The sequence below is a fragment of the Callorhinus ursinus genome, unplaced genomic scaffold (genome assembly GCF_003265705.2).
Source record: "Callorhinus ursinus isolate GAN/ISIS: 27379988/994484 unplaced genomic scaffold, GSC_fseal_2.0 scaffold18, whole genome shotgun sequence".
Lineage (NCBI taxonomy): Eukaryota > Metazoa > Chordata > Mammalia > Carnivora > Otariidae > Callorhinus > Callorhinus ursinus.
Genome location: NW_027397080.1, coordinates 28,324,566 through 28,341,847, shown reverse-complemented (window position 1 = coordinate 28,341,847; position 17,282 = coordinate 28,324,566). Strand labels below are relative to the sequence as shown.

At 52.9% G+C, this 17,282-nt stretch overlaps 1 protein-coding gene, 1 long non-coding RNA gene and 1 other non-coding gene across 5 annotated transcripts in view; 1 reads left to right on the top strand and 2 right to left on the bottom strand.

The window, feature by feature from the left end:
• Positions 1 to 5,601: 5,601 nt before the first annotated feature.
• Positions 5,602 to 5,784, bottom strand: LOC112812430 (small nucleolar RNA SNORA73 family). The gene has a single exon (XR_003205285.1). It is a non-coding gene; the product is annotated as a small nucleolar RNA SNORA73 family (small nucleolar RNA).
• Positions 5,785 to 9,176: 3,392 nt separating this feature from the next.
• LOC112812371 (uncharacterized) lies at positions 9,177 to 17,255 on the bottom strand. 2 transcript variants are annotated; one of them, XR_003205256.2, is made up of 5 exons: positions 17,116 to 17,255; positions 16,853 to 16,947; positions 14,621 to 16,161; positions 10,563 to 12,069; positions 9,177 to 10,523 (listed from the first exon to the last, which is right to left on the bottom strand). It is a non-coding gene; the product is annotated as an uncharacterized lncRNA (long non-coding RNA). The 2 variants fall into 2 exon arrangements; XR_012381369.1 differs by lacking the exon at positions 16,853 to 16,947.
• AGTRAP (angiotensin II receptor associated protein) overlaps positions 10,997 to 17,282 on the top strand; it is a 14,101-nt gene continuing 7,815 nt past the window's right edge. For both annotated transcript variants that reach the window (XM_025857175.2, XM_025857174.2), the window contains exon 1: positions 10,997 to 11,131. In XM_025857175.2, coding sequence (XP_025712960.1) covers positions 11,105 to 11,131 — 27 coding nt within the window. In that variant the 5' untranslated portion in view covers positions 10,997 to 11,104. The remainder of the gene's footprint in view (positions 11,132 to 17,282) is intronic.

Sequence of the window (17,282 nt, the reverse complement as noted above, 5' to 3'; positions counted from 1 at the left end):
TCTTTGAGCATTTGCTCTGAGCTCAGCAGTAAACGAGACAGAGTCTCTCTCCTCACCTGGACCTCATCGTGCTCCTTTGGTGGGAATTTCATATCTTGACCTCCCTCTCCATTTTAGGGTTGGGGCAGCTGAGGTCCCAAAGAGGTGACAAGGCTAGTCACAGCAGGCTGGCCTCATTTGGGGCCTGGGTGGCCACGTGCAGGGAAAAGCAGACGCCACTTTCAGCAGGATGGGGATAAACAAAGCACCGCCTCCTGACGCCGGGCCTGGGCAGGCTCAGATGCCATCTTGGGAAAGGGCACAAATTGGCCAGAGGGGCCTGGCTCAGCACCAAGGAGGCCATCTCTTATCTTGGTGGCAGCTCCAGCCAGTGCCACCTGACTCTGCTGACCAGGCCCCGCTAGGCCTGGCTGATTGTAATACAGAGCAAGGCTGTGTTATGGCTCTCAGTGGCTCCACGTCCCAAAGTCAAGCCGGGGTCCAGACTGTCCCGGGGAGAGGCCCTTAAGGGCCTGCTGTCCCTGTGGGAATCTCCCTGCCCAGATACCACAGAGGGACCGGCTTCTGCAGCCTGGACGCGTGGGAATCCAGAGTGTCCCAAAACATGGCCCACCATCAGGATCCTCTGGGGGAGAAAACCCAAGTTTCTGAGCCCCACCTGGGCCTGTGCCTCGGCATCTCTAGGGGTGGGGCTTGGCAAGCTGCATGTTTGATGAGCCCCCTGCCCTAGATTTGAGAACTGCATCATCAAACCTTCCTCAGAACTCACTTTCCTCCCCACTCAGGCCCCAGGTGGCTGGTGAGCCTCTCGGTTGGGGATGGTTCTAGGGAATCGAGCCCAGAAGCTCCCCTTTCGTAGAAGCTTCAAAAGTCCTTCCCTCGCTGGCCCAGCTGCTCAGCTCTGCCGTCATAGTGCAAGGCAGTCATAGACAACACTGAAAACGGATATGCACAAATGAATGAGCATGGCTGTGTTCCAGTGAAACTTTATTCACACAGAAGGGCAGCAGGCTGGATCGGCCCATGATCTGTAGTTTGCCACTCCCTAAACTATACTGCTGACTCCTGGGTCCATGTTTTGCAGAAAGGTATGCGAGGCTTTTAAAAACCCCTTCTGTCCTGGGACGTCAACTCAAATCCATCTCTGCTCATGAGGGTCGGAGCAGCACCGAAGTGAGGAGTCAAAGCCAGTCGGACCCAAGTCCACAGGGATTTCAGCTCTCTGCTGCCAGCCTGGGTGCTGCCCTCAGGGGATCAGGTAGCTGGCTTGGGGGTGTATCAGCCAGGGTTCTCCAGAGAAACAGAACCAGTGGAATTTGTATTTATGTATCTTTAAATGTCTGTGTATTTGTATATATCTTCTCTCTATACAGATTTATTTTAAGGAACTGGCTCACACTGTGGCAGGGGCCAGCAAGTCCGAAATCCGTAGGGCAGGCCAGCCGGCCAGAAACTCTGGCAGGAATTGATACTATAGCCTCGAGACCACATCTCTTCTCTGAGACCTCAGTTTTTGCTCTTAAGGCCTTCAGCTGATTAGACGAGGCCCACCCACATGGGGGAGGGTACTCTCCTTTACTTGGAAGTCAGTTGCTTGTAGATGTTGACCAAATCCACAAAATGCCTTCACAGCAGCACCTAGATTAGTGTGCAGTTAAATCCTCACACACTGCAGCTGGCCACCTTGTGACAGAAAACTGGTCATCACAGAGGGGCTTCTGGAGCTCAGCTCCGCAGCTCTGGATCACAGCACGTGGGCACACGGGCAGAGTTGTCTTTGGTGTGTCATGACGTTCTGGGCTTCCTCACTCCTTTGTCAGCCTGAGTGTCAGGTGGCGGCAGCGACCGCCGCCTGTCATGTAAGTGGGCACGCATGTCTTAGTGTCAGGACATGAAATCCTGGTGGGCGTGGCGTGGGGGCAGGTGTATGACAGACACTTGGGTAAGCAAGTGGCTAAACAGAGGCGTTCCTGTCCCTTCATTCTACTCCTTCATGATGGCATATCCTGAAACCCACATATTTGTGCCTGGGGGACCACACTGGTGATTGGTCCGTCCAGCGGGTCAGGCTGGTCAGCTCTGGGCATTGTGGTCCGGAACGGTCTCTCCATGCCCCAGCCTTGACCTTGTGTCAGTGCCTGGCACAAAGCAGAATGCCTGTTGAGAGAGGGAATACATTCACCCAAACACAACTGTGAGCTCGTTTATTGAGCTGCGTCCACAGCCGGAGGCACCCTCCTCTTGTGTAGCTAGAAACTCGTAGAACCCCCTTTTCAGAGCAGGAAAACGAAGCACTGAGAAATAAAGGCCACTCGTCCAAAGTAGTGCAGCCACTCAGTAGCAGCCTCAGGGACCCCAGTCAAGTCTCTCTGACTCCAAAACCTGAACATGTCCACCGATCTCACGTTGCTTCTCAAATGCCACATGTTTGCTGTGCACCTACCAGGAGTCAGTCACTGTGCCTCCCTATCCCCCACCGCCTCACCCACACCCCAGGTCACAGGAGCTGCATGGTGCACTTGGGGTCACCAAGGCTGCTGCAGGGCCAGCAGGGGACAGGAGTTCTGCTGGGCAGGCCCCAGCCCTGGACTGCCAGAACCGAAGATCACGCACTCACCAGGCCGCCTTCTAGAAAGCCCCTCGGGTTGAGATCCCTCTCAGGGGCTTCCCAGCAGGTGGAACCTGTGGAGGTACCCTGTCTGGTCCCGACACCCACTTCCCCATTCTTCTCTTATGTCTCCCACACCAGGGGCACAGGCTCCCTTACTGTCCCCCAGCGAGGAACGTGAGCCCTCACGGACCTGCCGCAGACTGGACCTGAAAGCCATCGGCACTGAGCCAGCCCAGCAGAAGGGTGTGAAAGTAAACACCAGGATAAAGCCCCGCAGCAGATAGGCATCTTGGGGGCCTCGGGGCCCGGGGGCCATAACTGGCCCTGTTTGTGTATCCGAGCGATCACTAAGGTGCCATCAGAGCCCTCAGATGCCTCCCTTGAAATTCCAGCCCCAAGCATGCGGAGAGATGGGAGGCCGGACAGGCAAAGAGGTGGTAGCCTGAACTCAGGACAGACCGACAGAGCCGGGACAGGCGGTGGGAGGCAGGACACACATAGTTAATGAGAGCCTGGGCACGCGCACGCGCACGCAAGCACGCAATGACATGAAGTGGGTTGCTGGAGTGTGGCCCAGGGGGATGAAAGCCACAGGGCAGAGCGTACTGGCCACCAGCCTCTTCTGTCTGCCTTCCCTCTGGCTGGTGTCGAACACAACATCTGTTTTCAAGAACAGGACACAACTTCCTTTTCTGCTTCTTCCACGCTCACCAAGAGCCCCATGGGGCATTCTGATGTGTTCTCTGATGGCTGACGTGAGCTGCAGGCCTCTGCAGGCACAAGGTAATATCACTAAGTGTCCGGTGAGGCCAGGACGGGGCTCACCCCGCAGTCATGTTCATAGGACCCCGATGAGGTGGCAAAGCCACAGGGACGTTGGGAATTACGGGCTACATTTTAAAAGCTCAAGGGGGAGTCTTGAGGATCCTGAGTGGGGCCTACAAAAGTCGGCCATGGATGCTGCTGTAAGTTTGAATTCTGTGCCACTGGGACAAATATTTCGGAATCAGCCCCCCTGTGTTTTGACTAATCACAAAAACAAATGTGTCCTCTAAAGAGGACGTCCCTCCCACCTCCCGGCAATGTCCAGGCACCTCCAGAAAACCCAGGAAAAGAGAAGTAGCAGAATCGTCCACCCTGACTCCCTCTGGGCCCGGGCTGCCCCAGGATTGTGTCCCCTTCCTGGCTCTGAGTGAATGCTGCTCTGGACATGGTGATTTTCCTGACGAGTTATATGGCATTCGGTACTTTCAGTATCTTGGCATCCACCAGGGACTGGGCTGAAGGACAGGGAATGAAGCCTGGGAGCCCAAGAGAGTCACCCCAACCCCAGTCCTACAGGGTTCCATTCGGTTCCATCAGCTCCTGCCCCCGTGCCCTGCCGTCTGCTCAGGGGAGCTCGCCTTCGGGAAGAGAAAGAAAACCACAGCCGTAGATCCAAAAGCCAACACTGACCAACAAAACTCCCAGGCCTCCCCTATAACCCCACCAGACCTTAGGCCAAGAAACACAGAGCCAGCATGTTTGAGACGAGCTGACACAAACACTGGAGGACAGGTCTCCAGATCAAAACCCTGGGCCACCAGGGGCCACGACTCTGCTTCCAGGCCTTTCTCTGAAAGCTTCTTGCCAAGGGCCCTGCTTTCTGACAGGTGCGTGTGACTTTCAACAGGGTTTGGGTGATGTTCTCTGCTCTCTTTCTTCCAGTTTGATTTACCCACTTGGGAAAGGAAGTGGCTGGGCCCCATCGCAATTGTGGGCCTCCAGTGCATTGAGAACCAAAGTTTGCTGGGTTGGTGGGGGGGAAAGCATCTCAAAACCTTTCCTTTCGGTGCCTCCCCGGTGCCTCACACAGCGCCCCCTGGGGACTGATGATCGCTGTCCTTATTGTCAAGATGCACAGAAAAATTCAGAGGGATTAAGTGAGAGAAGAAGCGACATAGATGCAAAGTGGCAGTGCTGGGGGTGGGGGTGAGGGGGCGGGGTGAACCACGGTGTCTCTGCTAATAGGAAAAGGGGGAAGAGCATCTTCCCGCCATCAAAAGGGTCTTTCCCGGTGCTTCCATTCAACCGGCATTTATCATGGGCCAGGACCTGCTGCGAGACGCTGCAAGATGCTGTAGGGTTTTTTTGTTTTTGTTTTTGTTTTTATAGCAGCAGGGCAGCTATTTGCTTACTGAGCATTTATGAAGTGCCAGGAGCCGGGCCAGGCATATATGTAAATCATCTCACGTGCCCCCGTCACCCTAGGGCTCGGCGTGGCTACCTAATTTGCCCAAGTCACTTTGCTAGGAGGAGGCAAGGCGGGGATCCAAAAACACACCTTCACCCAAAGGACGCCAGCAAGCATGGGAAAGAGATGGGACAGTGTTTGTGATGCAGGCAGGCCGTGTCTGAGGACCCCAGAGTGGGGGTCCCGCAGGACCTGCCAAGAGGGTCCTTGGCTTTGTGCAGGATGAAAAGCAAATGTGTGCCAGAGGAAGTAACAGCAGAGTTTAACCAAGAACGTGAGTGACAGTGAATAGTGTGAGTGACAGTGTATAGCTGACGGAGTGTCTGGGAGACTCGGAAAGGAGAAGGAGTCTTGTCGTCAGCTGGGGCTAGGGGTTTCCACTGGAAAGGAGTCTAGGGTATATGTTCCTTCGGAATCCAGGGTAGGGTCAGATCAAAGACGAGTGATGGTGAATAACAGGTGTTATCTTATAAATCATCGAAGGGATGGGGTATTGATGCCAGCATCGGCCGAGGTTTGTTGGAAGCTGGTGCCCTGGAACATATTTTTGGGATCTGGCTCCCCTTAGGTGTTATCGGGTCTTTGGGGCCTAGGACAAAACTCAGAGAACGAGTAACTTTTTTGCTTCCCGGAAGTGGGAACATAGCTTCTTTGGCTTATTTAGAGGCAAAGTAAAGAGTAGGAGTAAATGGGGCCCGGCAGAAAGAGAGTGGGGATGGAGCCTTTCTACTTTTTGTTCTATGTTTTTTTTCTTTTTAGATGGTTCCTGCATGGTTTGTCCCCTCAGGCCTTGTCCACAGGGCTCTGAGAAGCCACAGGAATATGTAGGTGCAGACTCAAGACGCAGCTTCATCTCCAACACTGGGGAAAAGGATTGTACATCATGGGGCTTAACCCTGTGCTCCCCTACGCCATCTGGACAGCACCCAGGTGATGTAGGAAAGACATTAGGGTTCGAAGCCAACGGCTGAGAAAGAATTCTTGAGATGTCTTTTGTGCAAAAAGATGGTTTTATTAAAGCTTGGGGACATGATCCGTGGGCAAAAGGAGCTGCACTGGGGTCACAAGGAGGGGTCCATTATAGACTTTCAAGTTGAGAGGGGGTCAGGGATAGCCTAAGTCTCCCAGGTATTTCGGAAGCAGGTCTCCAGGATCCTGATGGGGCTAGTTATTGTTGGGAAAAGTCATTTATTACCGTCTAGTAAACCCTCAGTCATGAGACCCTTCAGATGTATATCGGTGGGTCCTACGCTTGGGGGATGATTGCCAACAGGTATCTTGGGGGGTAGAGATAAAGGAAGTTTCCAAAGGAATTTTTATATGTTAAAGTAGACTTAAAGGATCCTGGGAGTCAGGCTAAGATCGCCTTTTGCCCTTCGCAAAGTATTAACACCGAGGCAGCTGAGTTCCTAGAGGAAGGTCACTCTGCCTGTTTCAAGGACTTGTCAGTGGGCTGTCGGTGGTAAGGAAATTTAATTTTTCTTTTGCCTTTGTTTCCCACATCACTGGGAAAGGGACCTCCCAGGGTACCCACGTTGCAATGCCTCAAAACATTCTCAAGAGATTTCATTTTTTCCCATCCCGTACTATACAAGTGAATTTGAGGAAAGCCTATTTAAAAACCAGTCATTACTATTGACTTTCTGGTGTATCTCCTTAATGAGTTCCTCACTGTTCTGGCAGTATGCGGGTACATACGCCCATCTTCATCTCCGGTACCATGGGAAGGCCTTGTGCCTGACACCAAATCCTCGGCATCCATGGGCAGACTTTGAGGGGGTATGCACGTTTTATTTACACGGCTCCCATGCAAGTTTTGCTCATTGTGACTTTGGCTAAGTCATCCAAACTGTAACAATTTCTCCATTAACAAAGTAGCAGTTGCTACCCTACCACATGAGAATTAAAGATGTGAAAAGAGAGACGAGCCTTGGGGTGCCTGGGTGGCTCAGTCGGTTAAACGTCTGCCTTTGGCTCAGGTCATGATCCCAGGGTCCTGGGATCAAGTTCTGAGTCAGGATCCCTGCTTGGCCCCGGGCCTGCTTCTCCCTCTGCTACTGCCCCTCCCCCCAGCTTGTGCACACGTGCTCTCTCGCTCTCTCTCTCAAATAAATAAAATCTTCAAAAAAAAAAAAGAGAGATGAGCCTTTCTAAAACCAGCACCACTGACTGAGTGGCTTCCTGGGCAGAGCCTGACTACTAGTGGCACCCTGAGGACAAGCGGAGGCGGGTGGCTGGTCTTCCCAGTGCCTGTGATGGGGGGAAGTGGTGCCCACATATGTGTTCAGCTGGTGTGTGCTGGGTTCATTCCCTGAGTGCCTACCATGTGCCAGGCATGGGGCTGAGCACTGAGGATGCAAGACCCTCCTACAGCTCAGTCTAGTTGGGGGAACAGATAATAAACAGCAAACAAGTAAACTGAGAGGCAATACCTGCAGATATTGAGAAGTGCTACAAAGAAAATAAGACAGGATGCCACAACCATCTTGGAAAACAGTTTGGCCATTTTTTTTAAGAGTTTATTTATTTATTTGACAGAGAGACAGTGAGCACAGACAGGGGGAGTGGGAGAGGGAGAAGCAGACTCCCAGCTGAGCAGGGAGCCCGATGCGGGGCTTGATCCCAGGACCCTGGGATCATGACCTGAGCCGAAGGCAGATGCTTAACCCACTGAGTCACTCAGGTGCCCCAGTTTGGCAATTTCTTAAAAAGGTAAATAGATACCTGCTATATGATCCAGTCATTCTGCTCCTAGACATCTACCCAAATAGATGTTCAGTGACTATCACCTGAATGAATGAATGAATGAATGAATGAATCTGTTCTGCATGTCTTTCTGTATAGAAGGTACAGCGATAAAACTTGGCTGAGGCAGACAGGATTGGTGAGGGACATGATAAATTTTTTTTATTTTTATTTTTTTTTAAGATTTTATTTATTTATTTGACAGAGAATGACACAGTGAGAGAGGGAACACAAGCAGGGGGAGTGGGAGAGGGAGAAGCAGGCTTCCCACAGAGCAGGGAGCCCGATGCGGGGCTCGATCCCAGGACCCTGGGATCATGACCTGAGCCGAAGGCAGATGCTTAATGACTGAGCCACCTAGGCACCTCAGGACATGATAAATTTAAACTTGAATTCCAGAAGTGTGCTCACGAAAGCTATCACCCCAAAGCCTTGTGGAATACGCTTTGTGGGGGCGCATTTGTCCTTGCATAGTCAGGACTGGGTCATGGCTCCCTTGAGAATAGTCACTTTCCTTTGTTCTTGTGAGCTACACCCCAACCCCAGCCAGCTGGGTCTGGTGCCCCCTCCCCCATGCCTCCCGCCCCAGCTGGTCAGGATGAATGCAGCGTCACTGTGTGAGCCGAGCCGCAGGGACATTCCACAGGCCCAGCCTTGTGCTTCCTCCAGTCTGTCTTTCCCTTCTTTGCCTCACTCCATCCTTTGCATCCCAGCCTGGGCTACATTTTCCTGAGATAGAGGCGGTGGAGCTGAGGGGCCGAATGTCAAGGTCCCAGAGCCAGACCGCCTCGGTCCCCAGCCCAGTTTCATACCAACCAGTGACTTGGGCAATCCTTCCAACTTCTCTTAACCTCAATCATCTTACTGTAAACAAAGATGAGGATAGTACCTGCACCATGGGGTCATTGTGAGAATTTACTGCTGAGAATTGACTACAGATCATTTTTCACATTGTCTACCACAAATTAAGTATTTAATTAATGTCCGCCTTAATCTAGGACTTGTTTTGCATTTTCTTCTCCTAAGGTGATCATGGTCTTATTACACAGTTATAGGCTTGGAAGAAACACCTCTAGGATCTGAGGTGGATGGGGACTGTTTCTTAGAAGAGAACTGATAGAGGCCGCTGGGTGGCTCAGTCAGTTGAGCATCTGCCTTTGGCTCGGGTCATGATCCCTGGGTCCTGGGATTGAGCCCCGTGAGGGGATTAAGCCCTGCCTCAGGCTTCCCGCTCAGGGGGCAACCTGCTTTTCCCTCTCCCTTTGCCACTCCTCCTGCTCCTGGTCTTTTGTGCTCTCTCTCTCTCTGCCAAATATATAAATAAAATCTTTTTTAAAAAAGGGGGGGGGGCCCTGGGTGGCTCAGTCTGTTAAGCAGCTGCCTTCGGCTCAGGTCATGATCCCTGGGTCCTGGGATCAAGCCCCGCATGGGGCTCCCTGCTCAGTGGAGAGCCTGCTTCTCTCTCTTCCTCTGCCCCTCCCCCAGACCCCCCATGCGAGCTTCCTCTCTCTCTTGCTCTCCCTCTCTCTATCTCAAATTAATAAGTAAATCTTTTTTAAAAAATAAGAGAATTGATAAATAATAATATAATGTTATAATATCCACCATTTATTGAGACATTACTCTCTTCTAGGTATCACATAACCAATAATTAACAGTAACTAATACTTAATGACAATAGTAGCCAATTCTAATTTAGCACTTACTATCTGCCAGACCCTGTTCTAAATGCTTCTTTGTGTATTAACAAATCCTAACAACCCTTTGAGGAAGATAACTATTATCGTCCTCATCTCACATATGAAAAAACTAAAGCACAAAGAGGCAAAGCAACTTGCCCAAGTTCCACCAGTAAGTGGCAAAGCCAGGATTCAAACGCCTCTTCTCCTGTGTGCTAACTCCGCAAAAATCAACCTAGGTGTAGCCATTTCGCAGCTCAAGATCCCAGTGGCAGGCGTTGGGGTGCTCTGTCCCCTGGGCTGGAGGACTGTATCTCCAAACAGGGCATCCAATTAGGCCAGTGGGCCCTGGAGCCCTGCAAAGGTCCCCCTTTCTTTGTGTCTGGAGAGAGCACCTGTCTTGATCCGATCTCAGGACCCTCCCTCTCCCCACCGCCAATCCCTGGCAGATTCTCAGCCTCCCATGTGGTTTCTCCCTCCTGGAGACAAGAGCAAGGACTCAGACCAACCCTAAGGGGACCCTTACCCCAGGTGACTCCAATAAAAAGCTGGTGTTCTCCAACTGAGAATTTTCTCTGGTTATGGGTGAAGGATGGGGTGGGGAGGGGTGGGGTGAGGGTAGTCAACAGCCTAAGAGAGATGCCAGGTAAGACAGCTCTTTCTTTCCTCAATTCTTCTCATTTACAATTGAGGGGCACACAGTGTTTAGATAAAATCTTTTTGTTCTCTGGTTTTCTTCCTTCCGCAGAGAGGTGTTTCCTATAGGTTTTCTGCTGGTTTTCCAGCTAGATTTTCCTAAAGCTTTTGGTATACAGACTCAAGTGGACTCCAACCAGTATATCGATAATAACCTCCTGTATTGGTAATAACAATAGCTCCTGTGTATTGCTCACTTACTAAGTGGCAGGTACTTTTGGGCACTTTACCTTGACAAAGACACTATCCTTGACCAAATTTTAGTTAGGTTCCTCTGAGCCCTCTTCTCTGTCCAGCCTGTCCTTGCTGGGACTGCAAGATCCAGCTTTACCAAGACTCCTACTACGTCAGTTGAGTGAGAATCACCCCCCACCCTTGATATCTGGTCACCCTCCATATCTGATCAAGTTCCCCATCCCCCATCTTTGGTGTCTAAGTCCTGGCCTGCCTTTACCAAGAATCCTGTTGGGTCAGTTTAGCAAGAATCTCCCTACCCTTTATATCTCCTCTTGGTATTTTCCATCCGCTGACCCCTCCCTCTGTGCCTGTCCTGACTGTCCTGGGAAGCGAGCTTCCTCAATCCCCCCTATTGCAATACCCCTGTGGCAACGGTCTTGAATAAAGTCTCCCTTACCGCTCCAGCAAGTGTCAGAATAATTTTTTCATCCTCAGCATGAATGAGTTCATCTAACCTCAAAAGGATCCTAAGAGGTAGGTACCATCAACGTCTCCACTTAGAAGCGAGGAAGGAGGGAGGAGTGAGGGTGCCCTTGGGGATGAGACATCAGCTGTTGGCACCTGGACGTTCCCCCAAGTTCTTCGGCTGCAGGTGGTCCATCTGTTGGGATACTAACCAGGCAAGATACTGCGTCCTTTGCGGCACAAATCCCAATATTCTCCAACAGCCTGCCGGAACCGCGTGGGAGGCGGCGGGAGCTAGGAACCCGGAGGGAGCAAGCCGCCGGACGCCGTCTCCTGGCAACCGGGCCGGGGTCACGTGACCCGCCTCACGTGGCCGGGGGCCGCGCCGGAGTCCGAGCGGCAGCCGCGAGTGGGGCGGGGCTGGGCAAGTTTGTTTCCCGAGTTCGGAGCCCAGGAGCCCCCGCGGCTGCCGCGCAGGTGCCCTCCGCCTGGGTCGGGATGGAGCTGCCTACCGTGAACCTGAAGGTGGCGACGGGCAGGGTGGGGCGCGGGCGGGGCGGGTTGCCCCAGAGTGTGTGGGGGCGTTTGCTTTTTTCAAGAAGGATTTCAGAAGCGAGAGGATCGAGAGCTCGGGGCAAGAGGGGGTGGTAGGGAGACAGCGAGAGCGTGGACCCCAGGTGGGAAGGAGGGGAGCCGACCGGCCATAACAGGGAAGAGGGATCCAGGGAAAGGCCAGAGCAGGGAAGACCGAGGGGGAGCTGGAGGCGGTAGGGGAGGGAAAGGGCCGTCCGTTCCCCTTTCCAGCCTCGGCGCGTCCGGCCGCGAGCCCCGGGAACCTGAGGATCGCTTTGGCCTACGCGCCCAGAATCCCGCGGGAGAGGGGGGGGGGGGGGGGGAGCCGCGGGGTGGGGGCGGGCCCTGAGAGCCCGAGGGGTCTCGGCGGCGGTCACCTGCCGGTCGCCCAGAGAGGGGGCTAGACCTTTCATCTGCACGCCCAGCACCGCCCCGCCGCTTCGTTGGCTTCATCAGGTTAAGAAAACCCGAAATTCCCAGACCAGTGGTTTCCAAAGCTTATAAATCCAGCGTCCTTATTTCATAGGAAACAGGAACTCCAATAGAAGTTACTTAGAAGCAGAAAACCCCAACTCTGTGCCGTTAGGAAAGCACTGCGCGGCTTCCTGGGGTGTCTTCATTTCCTGTGGCACGTCCTCAGCTCCTCCAGATGCCAGTGGCTTCTTCATTTTCTCCGCGCCCCTGGCCCTGCGGGCGGGCTCCGCTTCTGGGCGGCGCTGACAGCAGAGGGGCTGGGGCCTTTAGCTTTGGGCTGGAAGGTGTGAACGTTGGCCCAAACCCGCCATTTGGGGTCTCGGTGCTGTCCCCCCCTTGAAACTATATCCAGGAACGCCCTTTTACTCATCAGTGACAAAGCATTTAGCACACGTGGTGTCCAGCACTGAAGGAATCTGAGAGACAGAGGACCACAAAACACCACAATCCATATTTGGATTATTAGACGGGGTCTGCGTTATGACTTCACGGAGGCAGATTTCCCTTAATCTCATCTCCCTCCCAGAAGCTTCCAGCCAGTTTGGTTTACAGGAGGGCAACCGAGGTTTGTTGGTATTAACATTCACTGTGTCCCAGGCAGTGTGGAGTCAGTGCCCACTGCCTTTTCTCTGGTGAGAGATTTGCCTAGAATCATGGCTAAGAGAGCATCAGGCGAGGGACAGAGCTGCAGGAATGAAGAGGGCAGGGGGCCTTCATTCCTGGAGCATCTGTGGTATGCCAGGTGGTTCATTTGATCACAGCCACTTCGGAGAAAGCTGATATTGTCGCCTTTCTTACAGATGAGCAAACTTCGGGGCAGATAAGTAACTTGCCAAAGTCCCACAGGGATTAAGTGGCAGAGTTAGGCTTTGAACCCACTGGGGTCAGACTTCAAAGCCATACCCTTTCCTGACCACCAGTTAGGGCTGACTTTGGCCTTGACGGTTTCCATCCACTGGGAGGGTTTCGTCAGTTTGGGGCTTTTTTTTTTTTTTTGAGCAACTTTATGGGCCTGACAGGCCCAGTGTGCCCACAGGTATGAGCTGTGCTAGTGTTCTCTGCCCCAGAGTGAAACGGGGGGACCTTCCCTTGGCTTAGAAAACAGGACCCCAGGTTTCCAAAGGTCTTAGCTGCTACCAGTCAGAGACCAGTAAGTGCTGGGAGGCCCTAGGGGCCAAGGTTGCTAGGGAACATACATCCCATTGAATTTGAATATCAGATCAACAGTGAATAATTTTCTAGCATAAGTATATCCTAGGCAATATTTGGATCACACTAACAAAGGGCTTATTAACCAAAATTCAAAACTAACTGGGCGTTCTGTATTTTTGTTGTTGTTGTTAAATCTGGCCACCGTAGGGAGGGCGGCTGTCGTCTCCTTGTTTGTAGGCACTTAGTGGGATGTTCTGAGATCAGGGCCCCTCAGGAGCTGGGAGAATGCACACCTATGGACCTGCATTCCCTCGTTTCATCTATTCCGTGGCATTTGGTTGAATCCTGCTTGTGCCCAGCCCTGCTGGGAGTGGTCAGTGGTGCCAGGTGAAAGAAACAGCTGCCCCAGGCCCTTCACACAAAGGGCCGTCCCTACCTGAGTCCCATCTGTGAGGCAAGTCCTGAGCTGGAGAAATGACATCGTGACAGGCCTGGCCCTGCCCACCCCCCAGCTTCCTGTCTGTCTTCCACTGTCTTCTGTCCGGCCACATGGGCTTCTTTTCAGTTTCCAGAATGTTCCATGCTTCCTTCTGCCACAGAGCCTTTGCAGGTGCTGCCCCTTCTGCTTGAAATGCTCTTCTTTGATCTCTGCCCCCAGTGAACCCCCTGCTCACTGTTTTTACCCTGGCTTAAATGTCACTCCCTCAGAGAAGCCTCCTAACCACCCCTCTCCCCCCCACCCCGTTGTAGAATGAGGCTCCTCTTCCTTTACTATAACTCTCCCTCAGAAAGAAGGTCTCACTGGATCCCTCATTCCTAAGACGATGATCTGATCAGGAGGTGTCTCCCATGACATAAAAGTTCTGCCACAGCTGCCCTGCTCACCATTGAGCTCACCGTTGAGCCCCCAGGGTGGGGTGGCAAGCAGATGCCAGCGATGCCGGGTGAAGTGTTTGAGAAACTTAGCACCATTTGATCATGTGTCTCAAGCCTCTGGGAAAAGAAACCCATGGAGTTTTGTGAGAAAAGGCCGTGGGAGGAGGGTCCAGGGAGTAGTGTAGCCTTAGGGTTAAGGACTCAGGAAGCCGACTTCCTAATGTAGCAATGAGAATGGCCACGCACTGAAGGCTGACTACCTGGCGGGCACTGTGTTTTGTGTTTCACAGGCCTCTCCACCTCCCTGGACCACTAGATCCACAGAACAACCCCATGACATAGGCGTGATGGTCCCTACTTTATAGAAGAGCAAACAGCAGTTCCGAGAGGTCAGGTGACTTGCCCAAGATCACACAGCTTCCAAGTCATAGAGCTCCGGCTCCATAGGATCAGATCCGCATATTTGGCTTCATTGCCCACACAGTTAACCACTGGCTGACTCTGCCCCCCTAGAATGGCATTCCTGACTTAGGTCTCTTAGCCTTAGCTACCCTTGGGGACCTTCCTGCCTCATGTGACAGGCTGCTGAGTGTTTCCACAGGACTAATAGAACTATATTCCCCATATTGATCTGTCTGTTGGCCTTAGGTCTGTCTACCTCCTGTCCTGGAAGTCTCTCGCCCCCCATCCCATTCGCCCCTGGGCCCTCTAGTGGCACATGAAGGGTCTAAGTCCTGGTGCCCATGACCCCTTGGCTTCCCCTTAGCCTTCCCTTCTGGTTAAACCTCCTCATTTCCACCCACCCTTCCCTTGCTCTTCCAGATCCTGACAGCATAGCACAGACTTTGCCGCTTACTAGCCCTGTGACCTTAAGCAGGTCTCTTAACTCCCTGAGTATCCGTTTTCTCACTGTAAAAAGAAGATAAAAATAAACCCTACCTTCTAGGGTGATAAGAGGAGGATCCCGCGGTCCAGGAGTTGGTGGGGCATTACATTTTTAGTAGCAGAAAAAGACCAGATAGAGCGATCGGACACTTGCATCTGAGCTCTCTTGTTTGTCAGTATCACACTGTGGGCCGATTACTTAATCTCCTGCTGCCTCAGTGTCTTCATAAGTAAGAGAATATGAATAGTCCCCCCCACACAGTGGCCAGGTGTTCAAGGCAGTGCAGACACATGGCAGGCAGGTCCTTGTCAGTTACAGGAGGTGTGTTGTTAGCTTGTTAGCGCTGTTACAGGATGCCTGTTCCATGCGGGTACTTATGGTTGTTACGTGGATTCGTACAGTGACTGTCAGACACCTCTCTGTGGTTGAGGCACCCCACTGGGACATATGGGGGCGGGGGATAAAGACTGCCTCCAGTTCACAGAGAACGAACCTTGGGCACAGACACAAAGGCACATGGCCCCTGGACCAGAACCCAGGCCTCCAGTCCAGCATCCTGTGACCCCCGGCTGCCTTGGCTCATCCTCCCTCCCCTGCCCGGTCTTCTGGGGAAGAGCCAGGCAGCCTCCTGGGCGCCGAGCACTGTATGAAGAGTCCAGGAGCTCCGGTCTCTCTTTGCTCTTGCCCCGCCAGGGTGGGCTGCCCAGGCGCATTCTCAGAGCCCAGTGCCTTCCTTCCCCAGTCTCTCGGGCAGTACCTGAGAATCCCTAGTGCCCCCTTGGTTACCGGAAACCGTCCCAGCAGCCGGCAGACAGTTCTTTGTGCTGAGATGCGTCACTGTTCCCTCCTGTGTCAGGAAGAGCTGGGCCCATTTGGCTCGGTTTCTGGTTGGAGCTCTTCTGGACACCAGGCCTCTGTAGGCCTGCGTGGGTGTGCCCTCCCATTACAAAGATGGGGAAACTATTAATAAAGAGGAGGATTCGTCTTCTGGGGGTTTCTATTCCCAGGGGCTTAAGAGACATGATCAAAAGGTGCTAAGTTTCTTAACCATTTATAAAACAAAAGTGATGGCACATGGAGGGGACACAGTATGTCTTTAGGGGTCCTCAGTGTTTCCAGGTTGCACTCTTCCCAAACAGATGGCTTCGTTTTGGACTTCGGGCGGGTGCTCACTGCATATTACAGGTCTTTCTGGCGCTTGGCAAAATATTTGTCTCACAGGTGACACAGCCATTTCCCCACAGGCTTGCCTGCATCTCAGCTGGCCTCCGGCTCTCAGCTTTTCATCTCCCCTTCATCAAGCAGGGCTCTGCAGGGCCAAGAAGCACCCATGTGTTAAAGACCCACTGTGTGCATGGTCTGGATGTGGGAACCAGAGCACTTGGAAATGAAGACGGTTTCTGGAATAGAAGCCAACAGCCGGGAAGGCTCAGGTGTTGATTTTCAGGAGGAAGGTGGTCATGTGAGCTGCCTCCCCTGTGCTCCCTTCCTCGGTGTTTGCTCTCAGTCTGAAAGCCAGACACCAGGACCACTGTGGCTGGTCACGTGCTGTGGCCTTTGAGGCAGGGCTTCTTCCCTCTGTGAGCAGGGTTTCCTGTCAAGACAGAGGGGGTATTGGTTGGCTCTTGAGATAAAGATCAGAATTCTTCCCCACAACCCCCAGGCTTGGCCCTGCCCACCCCCCAGCTTCCTGTCTGTCTTCCACTGTCTTCTGTCTGGCCACATGGGCTTCTTTTCAGTTTCCAGAATGTTCCATGCTTCCTTCTGCCACAGAGCCTTTGCAGGTGCTGCCCCTTTTGCTTGAAATGCTCTTCTTTGATCTCTGCCCCTAGTGAACCCCCTGCTCACCGTTTTTACCCTGGCTTAAATGTCACTCCCTCAGAGAAGCCTCCTAACCACCCCACTCTCCCCCACCCCACCCCGTTGTAGAATGAGGCTCCTTTTCTTTTTCTTTCTTTTTTTTTTTTAAAGATTTTATTTGTTTATTTGACAGAGAGAGAGAGAGAGCGAGAGCAGGAACACAAGCGGGGGGAGTGGGAGAGGGAGAAGCAGGCCTCCCGCCGAGCAGGGAGCCTGATGCGGGGCTCGATCCCAGGACCCTGGGATCATGACCTGAGCCGAAGGCAGACGCTTAATGACTGAGCCACCCAGGCGCCCCGAGGCTCCTTTTCTTTTACTATAACTCTCTCTCAGAAAGAAGGTCTCACTGGATCCCTCATTCCTAAGACGATGATCTGATCAGCAGGTGAGACATAAAAGTTCTGCCACACAGCTGTCCCACTCACCGTTGAGCCCCCAGGGTGGGTGCCAAGCAGATGCCAGCGATGCCGGGTGAAGTGTTTGAGAAATTTAGCACCATCTGATCATGTCTCTCGAGCCTCTGGGAAAAGAAACCCATGGCAGACTAAGCCTCCTCTCCCTCGATCTCCCCATCTTTGTAACGGGAGGAGCACACCTACCCAGCCCCAGAGAGGCCTAGTGCTCAGGCGACACCGGGCTCACGGTCAGGTTTGAGCCGTGGCTCTGCCACTGGGCAGCAGTCACTCACCTCGGAGCCTCAGATTCCTCAACTGTAAACGGCACCTCTGGGGACACCTCTGGGGGTTGGAAGGATTAAAGGCGTCCACGTACAGAACACAGAGTGCCCACACCGACGAAGCGCTCCAGAGCAGAGGTAGCCAATCACAAAGCTCCCTTCCAGGGCAGAGGTAGCCA